At 49.7% G+C, this 21155-nt stretch overlaps 1 protein-coding gene across 3 annotated transcripts in view; it reads right to left on the bottom strand.

Moving 5' to 3' along the window:
• The window catches only part of Tet (Ten-Eleven Translocation (TET) family protein), a 171883-nt gene that overhangs the window by 80089 nt on the left and 70639 nt on the right, over window positions 1-21155 (bottom strand). For 2 of the 3 annotated variants that reach the window (XM_086546788.1, XM_086546789.1), the window contains exon 2: window positions 11328-12621. In XM_086546788.1, the coding sequence (XP_086402914.1) occupies window positions 11328-12602 (1275 nt within the window). In that variant the 5' untranslated portion in view covers window positions 12603-12621. Of the gene's footprint in view, window positions 1-11327; window positions 12622-14669; window positions 15568-21155 lie in introns of those variants that run through there. The other variant, XM_086546787.1, reaches the window with a different exon arrangement.

Raw genomic sequence — 21155 nt, 5'->3', positions numbered from 1 at the left:
TTAAGGGGATGGCCCTGCTTAATCGGAAATATCCTCCTTCCCCTCCCCTCCCCTCCTCTCCCGTCTCCTCTCCTCCCCTCCCCTTCCCCTCCTCCTTCTCCTCCCCCTCTCACATCGCTTCCCTGCCCTATACTTTTCTCTCTCCCCCCCTTCTCCTCCTCCTCCTCCCGTTCTGCCCTTTTTTCCCCTTTACCTTGTGCTCCCTAGCCTTTGACCCCCCTCTCCCCCCCCCCTTACACCATCTGAGGGAAACGTGCACAATCACGAACCCGGTGAATCCTTGTGCTTACCATACAAAGGGTTAGCGCAGGATGGGGAAGGGGGGGGGGGGCAGAGGGAAAAGAGAGAGTGAGAGTAAGAGAAAGGGAGAATAAGTGTAATGGTGATAATGATAGTGAAGGTGGAGTGGGGGGGATGGGGAAGAGAGAGAGAGAGAGAAGAAGAGGAGGATGAGGATGAATACATACATACATACATACATACATACATACATACATACATACATTCATACATACATAAATACACACACACACACACACACACACACACACACACACACACACACACACACACACACACACACACACACACACACACACACACACACACACACACACATACATATATATATATATATATATATATATATATATATATATATATATATATATATATATATATATATATATATATATATATATATATATATATATATAGAGAGAGAGAGAGAGAGAGAGAGAGAGAGAGAGAGAGAGAGAGAGAGAGAGAGAGAGAGAGAGAGAGAGAGAGAGAGAGAGAGAGAGAGAGAGGAGAGAGAGAAAAACTGGCAAATCATCAAAGAGAGATAATGCAAAGCAATGCAAGCAGATAAATAAAATAATATATGAGAACGAGGACACAGAGAGAAAGACGAAAAAAATGAAAAAGGAGAAATTTAAAAGGCACAGCTTCGAGGTAAATCGCAACGGCTGACTGGGTGGAAAGGGGGAGGAAAAGGGCGGAGAGAAAGAGAGGGAGATGATGATGATGATGATGGCGGCGAGCAAGAGGTAGAGGAGGGTGAAGGAAGGGTTGGTTGGGTGGGCGTTGGAGGGTGGGGGGGGGTCTACGCTGTGTCAGGTGCAAGATTAATTTCCAAAGCGGCCGTCGATGATCAGCACCTCATCCTTTTATCGCGCAGTCCACTTCATTCCCTCCTCTTCCTCCTCCTCCCCATCCTCACCCTTCACCCTTCACCCTCACCCCAACAACCCTTCATGACACCTGACTTCACCCCTTCATCAGTGCTTTCAATCCCACCCACATTTTGCACACCCTATTGCTCATTTTTTTAACTCACTCCCTCCCTCCTCACCCCCACCCCACTCCCTCTCTCTCTCATTCTCTCTCTCTCTCTCTCTCTCTCTCTCTCTCTCTCTCTCTCTCTCTCTCTCTCTCTCTCTCTCTCTCTCTCTCTCTCTCTCTCTCTCCCCTATTCTGTCTGGCTCGAGCTTCTGTCTGTGTTAGTGAATGGATCCTACCCATCACTACCTCCACCCCCCTCCTCTTCCCTTCCCTTTCCTCCCTTTCTCTTTCTCTCATTTCTCGGAATCTTCGACCTATTTCCCCTACTGCCGCCACTCTTTCATTCTCACATGCCTGCCCCCATTCAGTACTTTACTTTCACTCCAATTAAGCTCCTTTCCTATTTCCCTACGTCGGGCCATACACCGGCGACCGCAGCGTCCCCCTGCCCTGCATTCGCCTCTTCCTCTTCATCTTCCTCTTTTTCCCCCTTTCGCCCCCCCCCCCTCTCTCTCTCTCCTTTGATCTTCTTCCTCCCCCTTGTTGCGTTCATCCTTCTAACCTCGTTTTAGCATATTATTCTTTCTTTTTTTCTTTCTCTCTCTCTCTCTCTCTCTCTCTCTCTCTCTCTCTCTCTCTCTCTCTCTCTCTCTCTCTCTCTCTCTCTCTCTCTCTCTCTGCATTCATTCTTCCAACCCCTCTTCCATCAGCCTTTCCCATTCCTCTTCCTCCTCTTCCACCTCCCCTCTCCATACATTCCTCCACAACACGCCACCTTTGTCACTGCACATTGTACTTGATAGTTAGTGATCGTATTTTAGTACACCCCACGTGCAAGTGAGGGGAAACGGGGTGGAGGAATAGGAAGAGGGATGTGGGGGAAGAAGGGGAGGGGAGATGGGGGGTCAGGAGGTGGGGTTACATTAATGAGAGTTCTCATATATATGAGAGAGACGTACATAACACGGGGCTTCACGCGCAGGGGGATAGGGTAATGTGGAGGAGGGGAGGAGGAGGAGGAGGAGGAGGAGGAGGAGGAGGAGGAGGAGGAGGAGGAGGAGGAGGAGGAGGAGGAGGAGAAGGAGGAGAAGGAGGAGGGGAGGAGTAAGCGCAGGATGGTGGTGAATGTTGATTTCATTTTCGAAAAAAAAAGAAAAAAAAGTTCACTAATCTTTCATCCTTTCGAAATCTAACTCCCCACGAAGACTTAAAAATGGGCCTTTTAAACAGAAATTAATAATAAAGATATAAAATCAAACTCTTGGGAGAGTTTCGTCATACCAAATGTTATCGTTAAAGTTTCTTTGGCTCGAGTCTCCAGGGCTTTTAATCATTTAAGTGAACAAGAAGCTTCTTCGAAGGCGACTGCCGCGAAATGGTATATTTGACCACTTACTTCGAAACTAAAGAGTAACTGCCAGAGAATGTCTCCAATTTTATCAAAATTATTTGCTTTGAAGACTCTGTTAAATGTAATCTCTCTCCCTCTTTCCCTTTCTCTCTCTCTCTCTCTCTCTCTCTCTCTCTCTCTCTCTCTCTCTCTCTCTCTCTCTCTCTCTCTCTCTCTCTCTCTCTCTCTCTCTCTCTCTCTCTCTCTCTCTCCTTTTACAAGCAGGCCCACAGCCTACGAGTTAGGCGTAGGAGGCACTGCCTACCTTAGCAGATCTCCGTAGCGTGGCAGCCACTAATTAAGATTTACCTCCATGTTACGCCCTAATAAAAGGAAAGGGGGGGGGGTGCAATTTGGTCGAAGGGTGTGGGGGTACGGGAGGGGGGATGGGTGGTCAGAGGGCTGGATTCAATGTGGATGTATGCGAAGGGTGGGGTTGGGGGATCTTGGTGGGTGGTTGGGTGGGGTTGGCTTGCTGTGGAGAGGGGTGTTACCGGCCCTAGAGGTGGGGGGGGGGTGCTTACGTCATTATAGAGCGAAGGGGCAACGAGGGCAGATGAAACGTGCAACATCGGGTGACTAGCTGGGAGGGGCGAGAGGATAAAGGAGGAATCAAGTTTGGGAGAAACCTTACACATATATACCAACAAACTGAAGCATGTTGCAGCAAGGCAGAAAAAGAAAAACTTGTCCAATCGTTCCGTCTCAAACACCAACTTGCACGACCAGACACACACACACGAACACAAACCATACATGATGTACGGGCGGTAGTTGAGACAGGCCGGAGCCGCAGCAGGGTCTCCGGACGCGTCGCCGATGACTGCTGCGCCACACGCAATTTAGTGTATGGAGGCTCGCGCTTTATCGATCGTCTGAAACGGGACTCTAAGGTCGAATCTGAGGTAGGGATAAAAATGAAAACGAACCGTAGGCGCACGTGCCCAGGCCCACAAAGGCGAGATTCTAACCATGGTAAAATAGGGCTTTCGAACGTAGCGACGCGTCAGGGGTTCCTGTGCTGGGCCTAATGTTTATCCAAAGTCTTAGTGACGATTAGGTCGTAAATTCCATAATAAAGTGAAGGCCTCATCAACCTAATGGACACGACGGTGGTGTCCGCCATTGGGTTGGATCAAACAGCATCTGTTCTGGTCAAATCCAAAGAAATGCTTCACTAGATGATTAATACAGCAATACAGCATGCTGACGCCGAAACGTGCATTGCTGCCAAAATAAAATCCTGGCTGTTCTATACACTTTCAAGCGAATGTAAAATATACTTGTAAAGGCTTCATCCTGTGAAAAATCGAATTCTTGGAAAGCCAGGAAGCTGTCGATCCAACTATTTGTACAATAGATCCTTCTAGGAAATACTTTAATATATGACGAGAGAGAGAGAGAGAGAGAGAGAGAGAGAGAGAGAGAGAGAGAGAGAGAGAGAGAGAGAGAGAGAGAGAGAGAGAGAGAGAGAGAGAGAGAGAGAGAGAGAGAGAGAGAGAGAGAGAGAACTTGTGAAATATTACAAATACACGATATACTCTTCCATGTCCTTCCAATTGATTTTCGGACACGAAGCCTCCTGTGCTTCATAAGACAACGAAGCCGCGTCACCCGACCAAATTACACTGTCAGTTCCATCCATTTCCAAAATTCGATTAGGTCCAGTTTACGGTCAATTACAAGGGGAAAAGGGGCTTTACAGCAGCCGCATTATCGACTGCAACTCACACCATCGGGATAAAAGTTGCCGAATCACACCGGGCAGCGAACGGCATGACTCTCCGCGGACTCGTCTCGGTGAGTCATTCCTTGACCAGCGTCCGGTCCCTCAATCCCCCGACACCGGCCAGCGTGCATCCCATTCGGACATCGAGTCATGTAAGATCACTGAGGAACGCCGCCCACGCCAACTCTCAAAGTGAAACCGAGAATGAGCAGAGAAACGACCCAAAAATGACATCGTGGAAGGGGGCATAGCGGCATACTGCATCACGAGTAACAAGAACAATAATAAAAAGATATATATATAAATATATTACTCCCTGATCGGCAATGTCCGGTCGAAGGTCGATTTATCCATTGAGTATGACGAGGGATCCTTGCGCCCCCCCCCCCTCCCCCCACCAACCCGAGCTGACGGCCCCGCCAGATGGGGGCAGATTTATCACAATGAGAGTCGCTTGGTAGTTAGCGGCCATCGAGTTTAGGTTGTAACAGCCGTGTGGATAGTTAGTGGTAGTTAGTGGTTCGGTAGTAGGGAAGGGTGGATTGAGGGGAGTTGCACAAGATCAGAGGGGATGAGGGGGGGGGGGAGAGCTGTATTGAATGTAGTTGTATCTAGAACAAGTTTGACATACTGTTGTGGTAACACATGAGGAATCATAATGCTACATGCAAATGCTTGGCTGGCTATATATATAAACGAAACGTATGTACAAAGTCAACATGCCACATCTATGAAGTCAGATAAAAAAGCGAGATGAACAAGTATCGATGTATGTGCATCACTTTATGTGTATCGCTTTCCAATGCAAAAAAAAAAAAAAAAATCAATAAAACCTTACACATACACTCGCAAATCAATATCGGCGTAATAAAGGCACGGCGACTGTGGCGGGATCAGCCATCAAACTCCCTCGTTACTTCTTATCGCTGGAGTCCTCCCGCCCCCCCCCCCTCCCTCCCTTTTCCAGCTCTCCCCCCCCACCCCATTTCTCCTTCTAACTCTCCCTCTCCTACTTCTTCAAGTGCTTCTCCAACTAACCTCGCGAAGTTTAAACTTAGGCTATCTCAGACCTACGGAAAACATCGTCCCACTTGCTTAATTATTTACTTAATAAAGTCATCAAACTCGGAAAAAAACGCCCAGCCTGACTCAGCCTGTTCCTTCCCTACTCCCCCCCCCCCTACGACTCGATCCTACTATGCTACTCCGCTACGACCATAAACTAACCAACGACCTTCTATAAAGATACAGAGGTAGGCAACACGAAGAGGAATGGGTGGGGGGCAAAGGTGGGGTTGGGGTGGAGTGGGGTAAGGGGGCTGGGGGCAGAAAAGAGGATGAGTATGGGTAGGGAGGATCAACATGGGGATATTGCCTCCCCCCTCCCCCCTCTGCCTCTTAGTCCTCCCTAAACCTCCACACTCCCTCACAACCGGTTTTAGGGGAGGCGAAGAACCGGTTTTGCGGCGTTTCCATTAATGCTAGAGTAACCTGTAGCACTTGAGAAGTTGCATGCCGTTCGGGGCTTTGCCGACGCTTGCTGTAAGGTCGTTTGTGGGTCGCGCGGGGTTCACGGAGTTCAAGACCTTCCTTCTCGACCTCCCGCTCCCTCTCGCTCCTCCGAAGTCGTTCGAGTGACACATGAAGTCCTTCAGACGCAAGGGTTAGGGCTTCCCATGCCTTGCCTTTCACCCGACGCAATGAATGACAACCCCCAAAATAATCTACATTTACACAAACCGATGAGATAAAATAAATCATAACACACGACGATAGGCAAACTTTAATGTGATTGACAATCCTCGAACTCCTACCGCCCCCTCCCCCCACCACAGCTGACACCTTGGGGAAACAACCCTCACCTCTAACGCCTTTAAACCCCTCAAGATAAACCCTGGAACCTCCCACGCCCGAATACAACCCCGCCTCCACACGCCCACCACAGCCTGTCGTGCTTGGCCTGAAATATTCACAACAGTCATGAGGCGAGCGGCAAACACGGGCGCCCACTTACGGAAACAGCCCCTAGAGCTGGCGAGGGAGGGCGGAGGGGGAGGGAGTGAAAGGAAAAGGGAATGTAAACAAATATTAGAAAAATAAAAACAACCCGGCAATCGCGAATGCAGGCACGTCCACAACCATACCCACAGCCACATTTACAACCACAGCCACAATCAAGGATCAAAGTCACAACCATCATCGCAGCCACAACCACATATAAAACCCTACAGCCACAGCCTCCGCCGTAATCCCCGCAACCACGAGACTCGGCCACAGCGATCAAGCAACGAAGGAAATGGCCAATGGCGGTGATCTAGAAAGAGTAGCTGCTTCTGGGAAGAGACCCGTGACTGGGAGCGCCAGGGGGGGGGGGGTAGAAGGGAAGGAGGAGGGAGAGGAAGGGAGGGGGGAGGCGTCACTGGGAATTCTGGCGGCTTTGGGCTTACGGGATGCGGAAAGGAAAAACACACGCGTTCCTATGAATATGGTAATAAAAAATACGATACAAATGTGTACGTATAAATTAAATGATATATGAAAACGTAAATGAAATGTAAATACGAATGGAATAAAATATGAATGTAAATATAAACAAAATAACATGCGAGCGTAACTATAAATAAACAAAATAAAACCAATAGTGATGGAATAAAACAAATGTATTACAAAACAGCAACTAAAAAAAAGGCACAAAATCAATTGCAAGCCGAAAATGAAACGGAATTCGAGCAAACAATGCCAGCGGGAACCAAAATTCAAGCTTCGAAACCGTAAAAGCTTCACAAAGAAAGGTTCGAACGACGAGACGTGAGCGTGCAGTGGTTAGACGTGAGGGAATGCAGATGGAAATGTAAATTATGAACAATAAATTAAGGTGATTTGCACTGTAAGGAGACGAATGAATTTGGGTTTACTTCACATTAAAAGAAAAGGTCTACTTTAGGCTTGTCGCAAATGCTTCAAGTAAACCGAAGGCGGCGACACAATAATAACTCAGTGATTCACAAGACTTGACTGAACAGAGCAAATCTACCTATTAGCAATATTTTCCCTCTATTCCCACCACGCCCCTTCCATCCCCACCCTCTCTCTGTGAGCTTTTCATCAAATTAAATTCCCTATATTTACGCCAGACATAACCTCCGAATCCCTCGGAAAAAATGAAACGGAAAAAATAATTAATGAAATCACCCGCCTACAAAACGCATTAACCGAAACAATCGGACGTTCGGCTAACATGCACGTGCACTCACATGCGCTAACACACATTACTCACACACACACACACACACACACACACACACACACACACACACACACACACACACACACACACACACACACACACACACACACACACACACACACACACACACACACAGACGCACACGCACAGAGAAACACCAATACACACACACGCGCGCGCCCAAACACAAGCACCCGAAAAAATAAAAACATGAAAAAAAAAAAAAAAAAAACCCCCATGATAAAAAAATAAAAACTCCCCCCCTACGCTAAAACCACCAAACCCGAGGAGGGAAAAATCAATTAACGAGAATTAAAGCACATTATATATACACACCAGCGCGCGCCCAGCGCGCACGCCAGCGACCCGACCGGCACACGCCGGGGCACACCGTGGAACGAGGAGAGGCCCGAAGAGACACGTGTGTGGGTAGCTGGGGCCGTGGTGGGGGGGGAGGGGTCGGGGAGGGGAGAGGGGGGGGGAGGGGGGGGGGAGGAGCGGAGGATGGGAGGATGGGAAGGAGAGAGAGGCGAGGGAGAGGATGGAGCATCGAGGGAGAGAGGAAGAGAGAGAAGAAAACAAGAGAAGAGAGAAGAAGAGAGAGAGAGAGAAGGAGAGAGAGAGAGAGAAGCAGAGAGAGAGAGAGAGAGAGAGAGAGAGAGAGAGAGAGAGAGAGAGAGAGAGAGAGAGAGAGAGAGAGAGAGAGAGAGAGAGAGAGAGAGAGAGAGAAGAGAGAGAGAGAGAGAGAGAGAGAGAGAGAGAGAGAGGAGGGAAAAAAAGGAGGAAGAGGGTGTTGAGGGGGAAGAGGGGGGGGGGGGGGGGGGGGGGGGGGGGGGAGTCAAAAGGACCTACGAAAACCGGACCGCAGTCCGCCATGCATCTAGATTAAATCGAGCCCTCTAGTAACAATAAACCTTCCCTTAAAATGCTGTGACCAATTCAGACCATTCCAACCCTCCCCCCCCCCGCCCCCCCTTCCTCCCCCCCCCCCCCCTCCCAATCTGCGTCTCCCTTATTTCAGTAATATATACCGTTTTATTGTTGTCCTATTATTGTTGCGGGCACTAAGACCTTTTTTTTGTTATGTAATCACTACAAAAATTTATGTATGTAATTTATATAATGTTAAACATTATTATTGATATAAAAAATGTATATATATATATATAAATATATTATATAATTATATATATAAATATATATATATATATATATATATATATATATATACACGTTCGGTAACTAACAAATGCGTCAACACCACGCTAACACACATCAACACACAACAACACACACACACACACACACACACCACACACACACCACACCACACAACACACAACACACACACACAAACAAACACACACACACACACACACACACACACAAGACACACACACAGCCCACACACAAAACACCAACACACGCGCGCGCGGCGCGCCAATGACAGAAAAACAAAAACAACATGATAAAAAATAAAAAAAAACAAAAACGAAAAAAAAAAACAACCAAAATCCCCCCCCCCCACACGCCCCCTATTCCTAAAAATAAGCAATCACATCGCCACCGACCAGCACAAATAATTGCCTAAGCGCGACACGCGACACAACACAACGACAGCCTGCTCCCGACTCACCAGAGCCGGGACACACCGTTGGAGGGGCTTCTCGGGCACACCGCGTGGAAGGGTGGGGGGGGGGGAGGAGGGGGTGTGTGCGCATGAGAGGGTGAAGGGGGATGGGGAGGAGGGAGAGAGGATTGAAGGAGAGGGAGATTTGGAGGAGGGAGGAGAGGGAGCAGGAGAAAGAGAGAGATAGAGGAGAGAGAGGAAGAGAGAGAAAGAGAAGAGAGAGAGAGAAGGAGGAGAGGGAGAGAGAGAGAGAAAGAAAGAGAGAGAGAGAGAGAGAGAGAGACGAGAGAGAGAGAGGAGAGGGAGAGAGAGAGAGAGAGAGAGAAGAGGGAGAGAGAGAGAGAGAGAGAGAGGGGGGAGAGAAAGAGAGAGAGAGAGAGAGTGAGAGAGCGAGAAAAGAGGTAAAGAGGAGAGGGTCGGGGGGAGGGGAGAGGGAGAGGGGGAGGAGGGGAGGAGGGACGAAAACAGGTAGAACTTGTCACATCGAGAATATGACCGAAAAAGTGTTCAAGTTCCGCCAGAATCTAGTTGACAAATCGCATGCAGACCCTTCCAACGGCTGCCCCCCCCCCCCCACTTCCCCCCAGCAGACTTATACCCTGCCCCCCCCCCCCCCCCTATAATTCCTTAATCCCTTATATTTGCGGTTTGGCGGGCGAAGATCAAGCACAATGTAACATCGAATGATCTTTCCGGGCACAAAAGAGGAACAAAAATATATACACATTGTAAAATGATATGAGTAAATAATTCAATATATATAAAAATATTATATATTATGGTAATAAGTATATATATATATATATATATATATATATATATATATATATATATATATATATATATATATATACACACACACACACATTTACATATACATATTCCCATATATATGATACCCTGTATAACCTATACATTGAATATTTGCATGTGCAAAATCCCGCCCTTGATCACCGGCCACTGTTTCCTCCGACACTCTTCCACTCCCTTCCCCCTTAATCCCCCCACCCCCACCCCCCACCCCAGCAACAGTCCTGCTCCTGTCTTGCTGTTCCTCGTCCTCCGTGAGTCACAAGGATACCCAGGGATGACTCACGGCGGCCCCAGCACAAGGGCGGCCCTCACGCCCTGGGTCACCCCCTCCCGAGGCCCGGCTGATTCACCGAGACCTCACAAGGGCTTCCTCATCACTGCACCCACGCGGCGGCGCCCAGGTACTTCAAGGGCGGGAGGGGGGGTGGGCATCTCAAGGAGCCCATGCGCAGGTGTGCTTGCTCGAGCAACAATGCCTTGATGTGAGTGCCAACAGTCTTCGACAAGGCCACTCCTGTCCGTGGCGGGGGCGGGGAGGGTGCCAGGGGGAGGAGCCGCCCGCTGAGGTGTTCTCTAATCAGGTTCGGTAACGACAACATTCTCAAGAAGAGCGTAACGGTTCATTGCGTAAGGTATCTAACCCACCTAGCCGGCCAGCGAGGCGGTTTACTCTGAGTCACCGCCATAACACCTGTGCTGCCAGGGTCTTGCTCCCTCTCGGACCATGGAGGATGCGCGTCCTTGTTCCTCCGTTCTCGCTTTCCTCGTCTCTCTCCTTTCCTACGTAAACCTATGCGTGTAAATGAGTGCATGCTTGGGGTGTTCCGCATGGTCAAGAGAGACCTTTCGTGTTTGCATAGAGAGTAAATGTTTGTACGCAAGCAAATGTGTTTATACGCTTGCATCTCTAATCTGATTGATCATGGTCGCAAAAAGAAAATTAACCTTGCCATCTCTATCTCTTCCTCTTCTCACTGCTCTTTTATCTTATCTGCCTTGGTTAAACATAAGCTAGCGTGGTTGTGAAAGAGGCAGTGACGTAATCATTCGATCCTTAGTACTGAGCTCTCTTTAGTCGCTATGATTAACAGGGACGCATGTAACCCTCTATGCTTAATTGTTCCGGGGATGCTCAACACCGGTCTTTGCAACACACTTGGATCTGGGAACTAATTCGAAGCGTCAACAGACTATGAAGGCGATTGCTTCCACTACAGCTACAGTGGGTACTTACCCGCTTCTCGGTGAGTTTGTCGCATCGTCGCATCTTGCAGATCTGGTGAGATTTGTCGTTCCTGCACGGAGCGCAGTCGCCGCAGTTGTCCTTCCGCTGGCAACCGACGCAGTCGCCGCATCTTTTCCGCTTTTTCTTGACAGGCTTTTCAGGCGGATCGTCCTGCGGCGGAGGTGGCTGCTGGGGAGGCGGGGGGCGGAATCCCCCTTCGGAGCACGGCACGGAGGCGGAGGCGCCCATGCCGGCTGGGGTGTTGGAGGCATCGGAGTTGTTGACGGCGGTGGAGGACACGCTGGACACCTGGCCGCTGTTCTCCGTGCCCGAGACGGACGCGTCGCTCTCCGAGCTCTCGAGGGAGCCCGCTCGACCCGCCCGCTTCACGCCCACGCGAACTGACCCTTCGAGCCGCAGCAACGAGGGGCTGTTATCGTAGGATCCGGACTGCTGCCCCTGCTGCTGCTGGGGGCCGTTGTTGTTGTTGTTGCTATTGTTACTGCTACTGCTGCCACTGCTGCAGCTGCTGCCGCTTCCACCGGAGCCGGTGGGCGGCTGTGTGTTGGGGGAGGCCTGCGCGGGCGTGGTGGATGAGGGCGCAGGGTCGCTGCCCTGCGGCGACTCGAACATGCGGATGTGGCGCTCGTCCATCATCTGCTGCTGGATGGTGGGGATCTCCCTGGCCTGCACGGGCGCCGGCACCAGCGGGTAACGCGAGTGCGGCGACGGCAGCGTGTTGAAGGAGGGCAGCGGCGAGGGCGTGGTGCTGCCTACGCTGCGGTCCGGGCTGAAGGCAGCGAAGGGCGGCAGCTTGTGTGGCACAGGATGCTGGGGCGGCACGTGGTGGGCAGGAGGTCCCGCCCCGAAGGAGTCGCTGTACGTGGGCATCGTGTGGCCATAGTGTGACATCTGGTTCGACGCCGTCGGCACTGCCGGCGTATGCGTGAGAACCTGGATGGGCGCCGACGAGACCGCTAGCGGGTGCAGTCTGTGGTCGGGCTGGCGGTGATCCGCCGGGTGGTCCGCTTCCCAGGGGCGGTAGGCGCTGTTTCCGTCGGCGCCGACGAGACGCGAAGACAGCGTGTCGGAGTAGCCGTCCCCGAAGAGCAGGTTGTGGGTGTCCAGCAGACGACCCGTTAAGCCCTCGCCCAGCTCCATCGTCTCCGGCAGGCAGTTGTACGGCTGGAATGGGCGGGCGCTGTGGTGGTGGTGGTGGTGGTGGTGGTGGGCGGAGTGGGCGGCCTCGGTGTGGGCGTGGCTCACCCCTGGCACCGAGCTCATACCAACACGAACACTACATCTGCAACGAAGAAAAATATGTCATTAGAAAAGGGTCAGCAAGGTACAGCAGCGGAAATCATCGCTCACGAAACGAAGGGGACAACGCCAGCGCCACGCCGCGCCTGCGCTGAACGGGGCGGGGAAAGTATTACGACTTTGGCAAAGATAATTAAACATCCTAAGTGAGGAGGGTGAGGAGGGGGCAGTGAGCATGTGGACTGCAAGGAACAATGAAAGGAAAGGTAAACAAACAAACACAAAAAACAGAAACCAATGAATATGAAGGGCCACAAAATAAAAGGAAACTCTAGATATCAGCATGTAAAACCAGTTAGGGTATATAATATGAAGAATTGGAAATCCCACAATAAGAGCAAGAGCATGAGTTCTCCAAATACTCGAGATAACACACACACACACACACACACACACACACACACACACACACACACACACACACACACACACACACACACACACACACACACACACACACACACACACACACACACACACACACACACACACACACACACACACACACGATCCCCCACCCCCCACTATACTTCACAAGCTAGCCTAAACAAGTCTCCCAGCCGCGGCCGCTGCACTGATACGCACTACACATAAATTACTTGAACCTGCGCCACCATCCCTATGTACACAATCACCAATTTCCGGCAGATAAGAGGCAAGCCCAGTGGACCTCGTATGATGCAGTCACTTATGCAGCCGATAGAGACTACTACTAAAATATGTGTAAAGAAAAAAGCACGCAAACACGTATCAGCAGAAGCCGCGCGCAAACGCACACGCGCGCAAATGCACACGCGCGCAAACGTTGGTCATCCTTGCTGGGTCGTGGGGAAAGCCAGATACTCAGCGCTGAAAAGGGGCCGACCGCCGCTACTGCGAAATCAATGCCGATGGCAAATTTCGCCGCTGTTAATCCGATAGGGTGACGGATGCCATACATTAAAGAGGCAGCGAGCGATATCACAACACAGCCGCTGCATAAAATTGATGACAAGTATCCTGAGATCTAACAATCCCAAACACGTTATTCACAAGTTTAAAGGACACCATTTTTTTCTTTTTCTTGTCGTAGTGCAATCATGCAATACAAAACTTAACAAATGGAGAGCTCAGCTGTGAAAGTAGACCGCCCTAATTCATCCTCGAGTTGGCATTCCCAGGAAAAGAAGAGCGAAGACCGTCTCGCATATCGCACGCGTCCGAACCGCTGCCGTCTTCCAGGAAATGAACAGCCATGAAGATCATCATCTGCATAACACGGCTCCGCGCGTCGCCTGCCTTGCCACATGCAACGCACTCGCCGAGGCTGTCGCTTCAACGTCACGTTACATCAACTCGGAACAATTTCCTGTTTAAAACCTGAGGCTCACTTCAGTTCCATCACTGTCTGCGACTCAAGTACTTGTGAGGTGGCGAGGCTTCTGGTCGTCAGCGGTCGGCACGAGTATCTTTGAGTCTTAGAAGACTCGTCTTTGCATTCTAAACTAATCGATAATAGCATCTTGTCCCCCAATTAAGGGGAAAACTATAAGGATCTAAAATAGGAACATCCTCTATCGTTTCACCATTCATTGTTAGTCGCACAGGGAAGCCTCAGGAAGCGGGTCTTAGGACGGCTGATTCATTTTAGTTTCTGTCTGTTTAATGTTTATATTTCACGCGAATCAGAAAATCCCAAACACACACACACACACACACACACACACACACACACACACACACACACACACACACACACACACACACACACACACACACACACACACACACACACACACACACACACACACACACACACACACACAAACATACACATACAAACACACACACACACACACACACACACACACACACACACACACACACACACACACACACACACACACACACACACACACACACACACACACACACACACACACACACACATAAGCACACGCACACACAAAGTTGCGGAGTAGGTCTGCCTGTAACGAAGGGCGGCCGTGCGCGCCCACTGGCCAGCCCATAAGAAACGTGGCTTGCAAATACCTATCGAATAGGGACCGCATCTTGGCGTGGCTGCGGACGGAGCGCGGACAGTTGTTAGACGGGAGTGACAGATGGCACTCTCCTGGCGGTGCAGGAGGGGCCGGCCAGGGCCACATAAACTTCCTGCGCGAGGAGTGCCACCTGTTGATCCTTTAGGCACCCCCGCGGCCCTCTCCTCTCTTCTCCTTTCCTCTCTACCCCCACGCCGGGAGCTCTGGATCCTTCACTCGCTCTTTCTTTTTCTCTCTCTGCACTAGTAGGCCAAGTCTTGACTGTGCCACGGGTGCCACTAGCAGAGGCTAACGGTCGCCGCGGCTGTGAGGTTGGTGTCCTCTCGTCCTCTCGACAATTCAGCTTATCAAAGGCACTCAGTGTATCACTTCACTTAGGGAGATTGTGTGTGTTCACCCCCAAAAACATTTTCTTCCTTATCTTCGTGAAAAAATATTTGTGGATCCGCGGTCGAAAAGTGTCATCCACAGATTTTCCAAGACGTGGATCCCGATACTTCAAGAAAAATATAGTGAGGAGACGGGCATCCGCGCCTCTTCTCATATCACTTCTTGATCACAGGCCGTAAACGAATCGAAAGAACAAAGTTAAAACATCTAACTCCTCCTCTCTCTCCATCTCCCTTTCATTCTCTAAAATTAGATTATCACACAACCCCCAAAAAAGCGAACAAATAGTACGGGCGATCGCCACACCAAAACAAAACCGGTCGACACTACGCCTTGAAATAGCCGGTTATGGCAGCGCACGTTAAGAGTGACGTTTGTTTCAGTATACGGCTGCCATTCACAGAACGACGGCGGCGGGCGGGCGGGCGGGCGGGCGTAAGCGGGGAGAGGCGAGGGAGAGCGTCGACTACGGGAGCGAGCGAGTCCGCGAGTGAGTGAGTGAGTGAGAGTGAGAGGCCCTGGGACGCGGCTGCTGGTGGTGGAAGTGTGGCGGCGGCGGCGGTGAGAGTTGGGCTGGCCCCGTCTGGATGAGGGGAGACCCACAGCAAGACTGGCCGCTGGTGGGGAGACAGAGGGGAGATGGGAAGAGGGGAAGTGGGTGGACGCTGCTAGACTTCTCAGACTGCTCGGCGCCTTGGGTGAGAGAGAGAGAGAGAGAGAGAGAGAGAGAGAGAGAGAGAGAGAGAGAGAGAGAGAGAGAGAGAGAGAGAGAGAGAATGGGGGGAGATGTATTTCAAGGGATAAGACATCAAAGACGAAGACATGTATACATTCTATACAGTAACAAATACGAGTTGAGAGAGGGAGAGAGAAGGAGAGAGAGAGAGAGAGAGAGAGAGAGAGAGAGAGAGAGAGAGAGAGAGAGAGAGAGAGAGAGAGAGAGAGAGAGAGAGAGAGAGAGAGAGAGAGAGAGAATCATAAAAAAGAAAATAACTAAAGAACGAAGAGGGGAGAGGTAAACAAACAAGCAAAAGAATGAGGGTCTTTGATCTCCTCTCCCGCGGTTGATTCACTAAGAATCCGACAAGATGCAAGCCAAGACCTCCGGAAAGAGAGCGAGAGAGAGAGAGAGAGAGAAAGAGAGAGAGAGAGAGAGAGGGTGTAGAAGTGTGTGTGTGTGTGTGTGTGTGTGTGTGTGTGTGTGTGTGTGTGTGTGTGTGTGTGTGTGTGTGTGTGTGTGTGTGTGTGTGTGTGTGTGTGTGTGTGTGTGTGTGCATGTATGTGCGTGTGCCGATTCACACACACTCACACACCATATCCCGTCGTCCCAACACTAATGCAAGACCCCCTGCAGAGGCAATGACTCTGGTGACTCTCCACTGACTCAGCATGGGGAATGCGAGTGAGGTGGTAGGGGGGAGGGGGAGAGGGGGGGGAACATGTGCCAGAGTTACGTGCTATGACGTCATGGCGGCACCGTCCACGAGAACAGCACTTCGCGGCTGATTTTCTCCCTTACTTCCATTGCAGGAATCTTAGATTATCTTCAAGTATTTCTCTTTCTCTCTCTCTCTCTCTCTCTCTCTCTCTCTCTCTCTCTCTCTCTCTCTCTCTCTCTCTCTCTCTCTCTCTCTCTCATTCTCGCCAAGTGATTCATGAAAAATATTCTTGAAAGATATTAACGGAGAAGAGGAATAAGCAGTGCAGGGTAAGGGGAGAGGTGTAGCAAAAGGAAGAAGCGGGGGGGGGGTATAGTAAGAAGACGGAGGTTATAGCAATAGGTAAGGGGTGCAGTAAGACCGGTATGCAGCTGCTGTCACCCGTTCGTTGTCACTCTGGTTTAGCATTACTGTGTTTGTCGAAAATATTAAGGGGGGAGGATAATGGCACCCATCCTTCACCCTGGCAGGGGGGGAGGGGGCAGAGTGGAGAAGGAAGGAAATCTCAAACAAATTTCAAGAAAAGGTGATAGTGTCCGCAGACTAACGAAGGAAGTGGTGCTGTCACACACATTCTAAAAATAGGCCTAACACCGCTGCAAAACAATTCTCTCTCTCTCTCTCTCTCTCTCTCTCTCTCTCTCTCTCTCTCTCTCTCTCTCTCTCTCTCTCTCTCTCTCTCTCTCTCTCTCTGTCGTTGTGTGTTCCAAAGTTACGAATTCACGCGCGCGCCAGCACACGCACACACGAACATGCACGCACACAAAATCTCGAGCAATTCATTAGCATATTTATCGCGACCGCCGCCGAGAGAATTTCCATCTGAACAGCTCCATAAATCATAGAAATGATAAGTAAACACCGGAGCTTCGATAGTCTCCAGAGATGGTGTCTTCGGAGATGGGAGGGGGGAGGGATGGGGGTGACTAAGGAGGGGATGGAGGATGATTGGGAGAGAGAGAGAGAGGGGGGGGGGGTCTCGGCAGACTCATTCTGGGCCTTGTTAGTGGCCAATGGGCTCGACCTGACAGCAAAGCGACTTTCTTTTGTATTTCTTCGGTCAAACGAGTTTCCTCGAGCAATGACACTTTCCCCGAGCGATGCTTTGCGGAAGCGAGTGATCACAATTCTAGGATTGCTTCGATAGATCGATAACCATCCACTGATGTCGGTTATCTCAACCGGACGAAAACCATCAATGCCTCTAAGTACATGATGCATATCTGCTTCAACTTAAAAATGATAACCATCCCACAAAAGATATCACAATTAATACAACCCCACCAAGAATACCAGCGATAAAAAAAGATCCTAAAAACGGAACCCCAAACCGTTTGATAATTTGGCGACGGCTAATTTTAATTTTTCCCCCCTCCATCCTCAAGTAAGACGGATCAAAGCGACGCCAAGATAAAACCCTGCGAAAAAAAGTGCGCATTTGCCCGCGAAGACGCCTGGTCCTCGGTCGCTCGGTTGGATGACGCTCGCATATTTACACGACCAATAACACTCTAATTTAATTGGATTCGATGGGAGATGGCCGAAGTAATAAAGGCCGATTAAAAAGAGGAAATTTGAAAAAAATGTGTCATTAGTTGGCCGCGATGAAGAGAGTGGAATGAAAAATATGGATAGGCCTACAGGGGGTTTTCGGTGTCTACTGATGCTTACATAAAACGCAGAGTGGGGATGTTTCATTCAACTATTGATAAATATAGATGGAAATAAAGATGTAAACACACGCACACACAACCCACCAGACTACATTTCAAGAAGAGCAAGTAAGAAATAAAGATAAAATAAATATACACCTATAGAATCATCTCGGCGGAATGTAACATTCCCCTCCCCCCCAACCCCGCCCGCATCAGAAACCCCTTGTGCTGCATGCGATAATCCAGAAGTTGGGAGATGCGATCCAAGTGAAAATATTCAGACCCGAGGATATCATATTTGGAGCTCTCTCTCTCTCGCTCTCTCTCTCTCTCTCTCTCTCTCTCTCTCTCTCTCTCTCTCTCTCTCTCTCTCTCTCTCTCTCTCTCTCTCTCTCTCTCTCTCTCTCTCTTTCTCTCTCCCTCTCAGTACAAAGGGATAAATCAGAGAAACCAATGTTTTAAAACACAACGTCGAGTGTCGCCCTTTCTGGATTCCACAACACAGTGAAAAGTTTCCAAAACCAATAGACGGTTTCGAGGGATATCATTAACGCGGTTGATAAGGGTGGCAAGGAGGAGCAAGAGGAGGAAGAAGAGGAAGAGGAAGAGGAAGAAGAGGAGGAGGAGGAGGAGAAGAAGAACGAGAAGAAGAACGAGAAGAAGAAGGGGGAGGAAGAGGAGGAGGAAGAGGAGGAGGAGGAGGAGGAGGAGGAGGAGAAGAAGAAGAAGAAGAAGAAGAAGAAGAAGAAGAAGAAGAAGAAGAAGAAGAAGAAGGAGCAGCAGAAAGAAAAAATGGTGAAGAAAAAAGGAAAAAGAGAGAGAGAGAGAGAGAGAGAGAGAGAGAGAGAGAGAGAGAGAGAGAGAGAGAGAGAGAGAGAGAGAGAGAGAGAGAGAGAGAGAGAGAGAGAGAAAGAGAGACCAATCGAGAAGGGGGTGAGGGGGGGGGTGTTGAGGGCGGAATAAAGAAATATAAGAGAGACGGAGAGGGAGACAGAAGAAAGAGAAAATCCGGCTCTAATACCCCCGCCACTCTTGGCTTCCTCCCGAAAATTAATAAAAGCCAAGGAGTGACTTCAAAGGCGTAATTCGCGGAACTCGTCTCATAAGAAAGTTACACAACGAGCTAAAGAAAAAGTCAAGGGGAGGGGGGAGGGGTAGAGAGAAGGGGGAGGGGGCGAAGGGAAGGAAAGGAAGGAGGGCGTAGGGGGGAGGTTGGGAGGCGAGCGAGCGAAACCCTAGGGATGACATACGTTCGACGTCAAAAGCTCCAAAAGGTAGGAGTGTCGACCTTAACGACCAGAGAGTATTAATCCCCCGAGCGGGACGGGCAGCAAGAGAAAAACTTAAGACATCGAAGGTGAGGACAGGAAAGTTTGGAATTTGTCAGACACAGAACTCGTGTTCTTGTGTTTGTGTGTGTTCTCCTGATGCCCCTCTTCCTTTCCTCCCCTGACGGCGCGGCGGTGGCACTTAATCGAGTTGCGTAATGTTTTGGACACAACCCGACACTCGTTTACTTTCTGGCGATAGACCTAGGGGCGTCCGTACGTTCCTGTGAGCGGGTTCGTAATTAACGTTTTTTATTTCATACATTGACATACATACATTGCGTAAATCCGTCTGTCGGAGCCATCGCAGCAGCCGAGGCTTCCTCAAGGCGGGGGGGGGGAGGGGGGAGCGACAGCTCACACACGGACACCTACACCGCGCCCTGTGTCGTGCATAATGTATGTGATCATTCGCGCATTTTCTAATTGGGGTGTGACACGGCATGCATTCGTGAGGGGCTTTGAGGGCGGGGAAGGGGCAGGGGAAAGGGCAGGGGCAGAGGATAGGAGGGGAGGAAGCAAGAGCTATGCGTGGGTGGGGGCAGGGGGGGTGTCATAACTCTCTAGCGAGTCGGACTGTCATGCCTCTTCAAGTTGACATGCGTGTCAACGTCAAATTCGTCCCGCGGCGAATCCTTCCCAACCACCAAACGATGAATTCGGCAAATTTCTAGACATAAATCTTGGAAGTAAAAAAAACAGACGAGCTTCCCTCGCGCCTTCCTCTCCCATCTGTTAATCTGAATGCGCAGAGAGCGGCCCACGTCACGCGAACGCCGAGTGTGCATGCATGCGTTTCCCCGTTAATCCGGATCCATTAAGAACGGCCGTGCATGCGACCTGCAACCTAGTCAGCTGACCGACCGTTCGTGACAGATGTACCAGATCGATTATCGACTAAACCGCCGCGACCTCTCATTATCCAATAATCCGACTTTACATTGGCAGTGTGCATTTATTCGGCGTCGAGCTCCTCTTTGGCCCCGCGCCCGACACCGCTGGGCGGCGTGAAGCCCAATTTGGGACAAGTATACGCCCCTTAGATGCGTAACAGCGCGCGGCGAATAAAACGAGAAAGGATGGGAGAACATAGGAAAGAAAACTAGTGTGTATGTGTGTGTGTGTGTGTGTGTGTGTGTGTGTGTGTGTGTGTGTGTGTGTGTGTGTGTGTGTGTGTGTGTGTGTGTGTGTGTGTGTGTGTGTGTGTGTGTGTGTGTGTGTGTGTGAAAATACTGCGCATGTATCAAGGCCATTAGAAAATACGCAGTTTTACTTGTTGTGGCGTTGTAACGCTTCTCAAAGTTTGATATGCACGCAATTTGTGTTGGATCTCTGCAATTCTACTTACTTGAAATATGATCACTTACTTAAGCGAGGATACGATATTGAAGTGATTTTTTTCGTATCACTGATTCCGATCGGCATAATTAATCAACTTTGTCAATTGTAATAATAATAGTAATAATGATATAACAAAAACGTTTACGCACCAGTGTGACATGAATCCCGTACTGATCAATATTAATTAACAAGTTTAACAAGCTTGCTATCAGTGTTCCCGGCAAAGTCACTGATTAAATTCCGAATTTCGCTCTTTGTAAAAAAAAATGTAAATCAATAAATAGGAAAATAAACATCTAAAACTAAAAGTTATGAAAAAACA

This window comes from Penaeus japonicus, unplaced genomic scaffold (genome assembly GCF_977035675.1).
Source record: "Penaeus japonicus unplaced genomic scaffold, GWHDUDI00000001_assembly GWHDUDI00000018, whole genome shotgun sequence".
In the NCBI taxonomy this organism is placed as follows: Eukaryota; Metazoa; Arthropoda; class Malacostraca; order Decapoda; family Penaeidae; genus Penaeus; species Penaeus japonicus.
The sequence above is the reverse complement of the archived record's forward strand: the minus strand, read 5'-3'. Positions and strand labels throughout refer to the sequence as shown.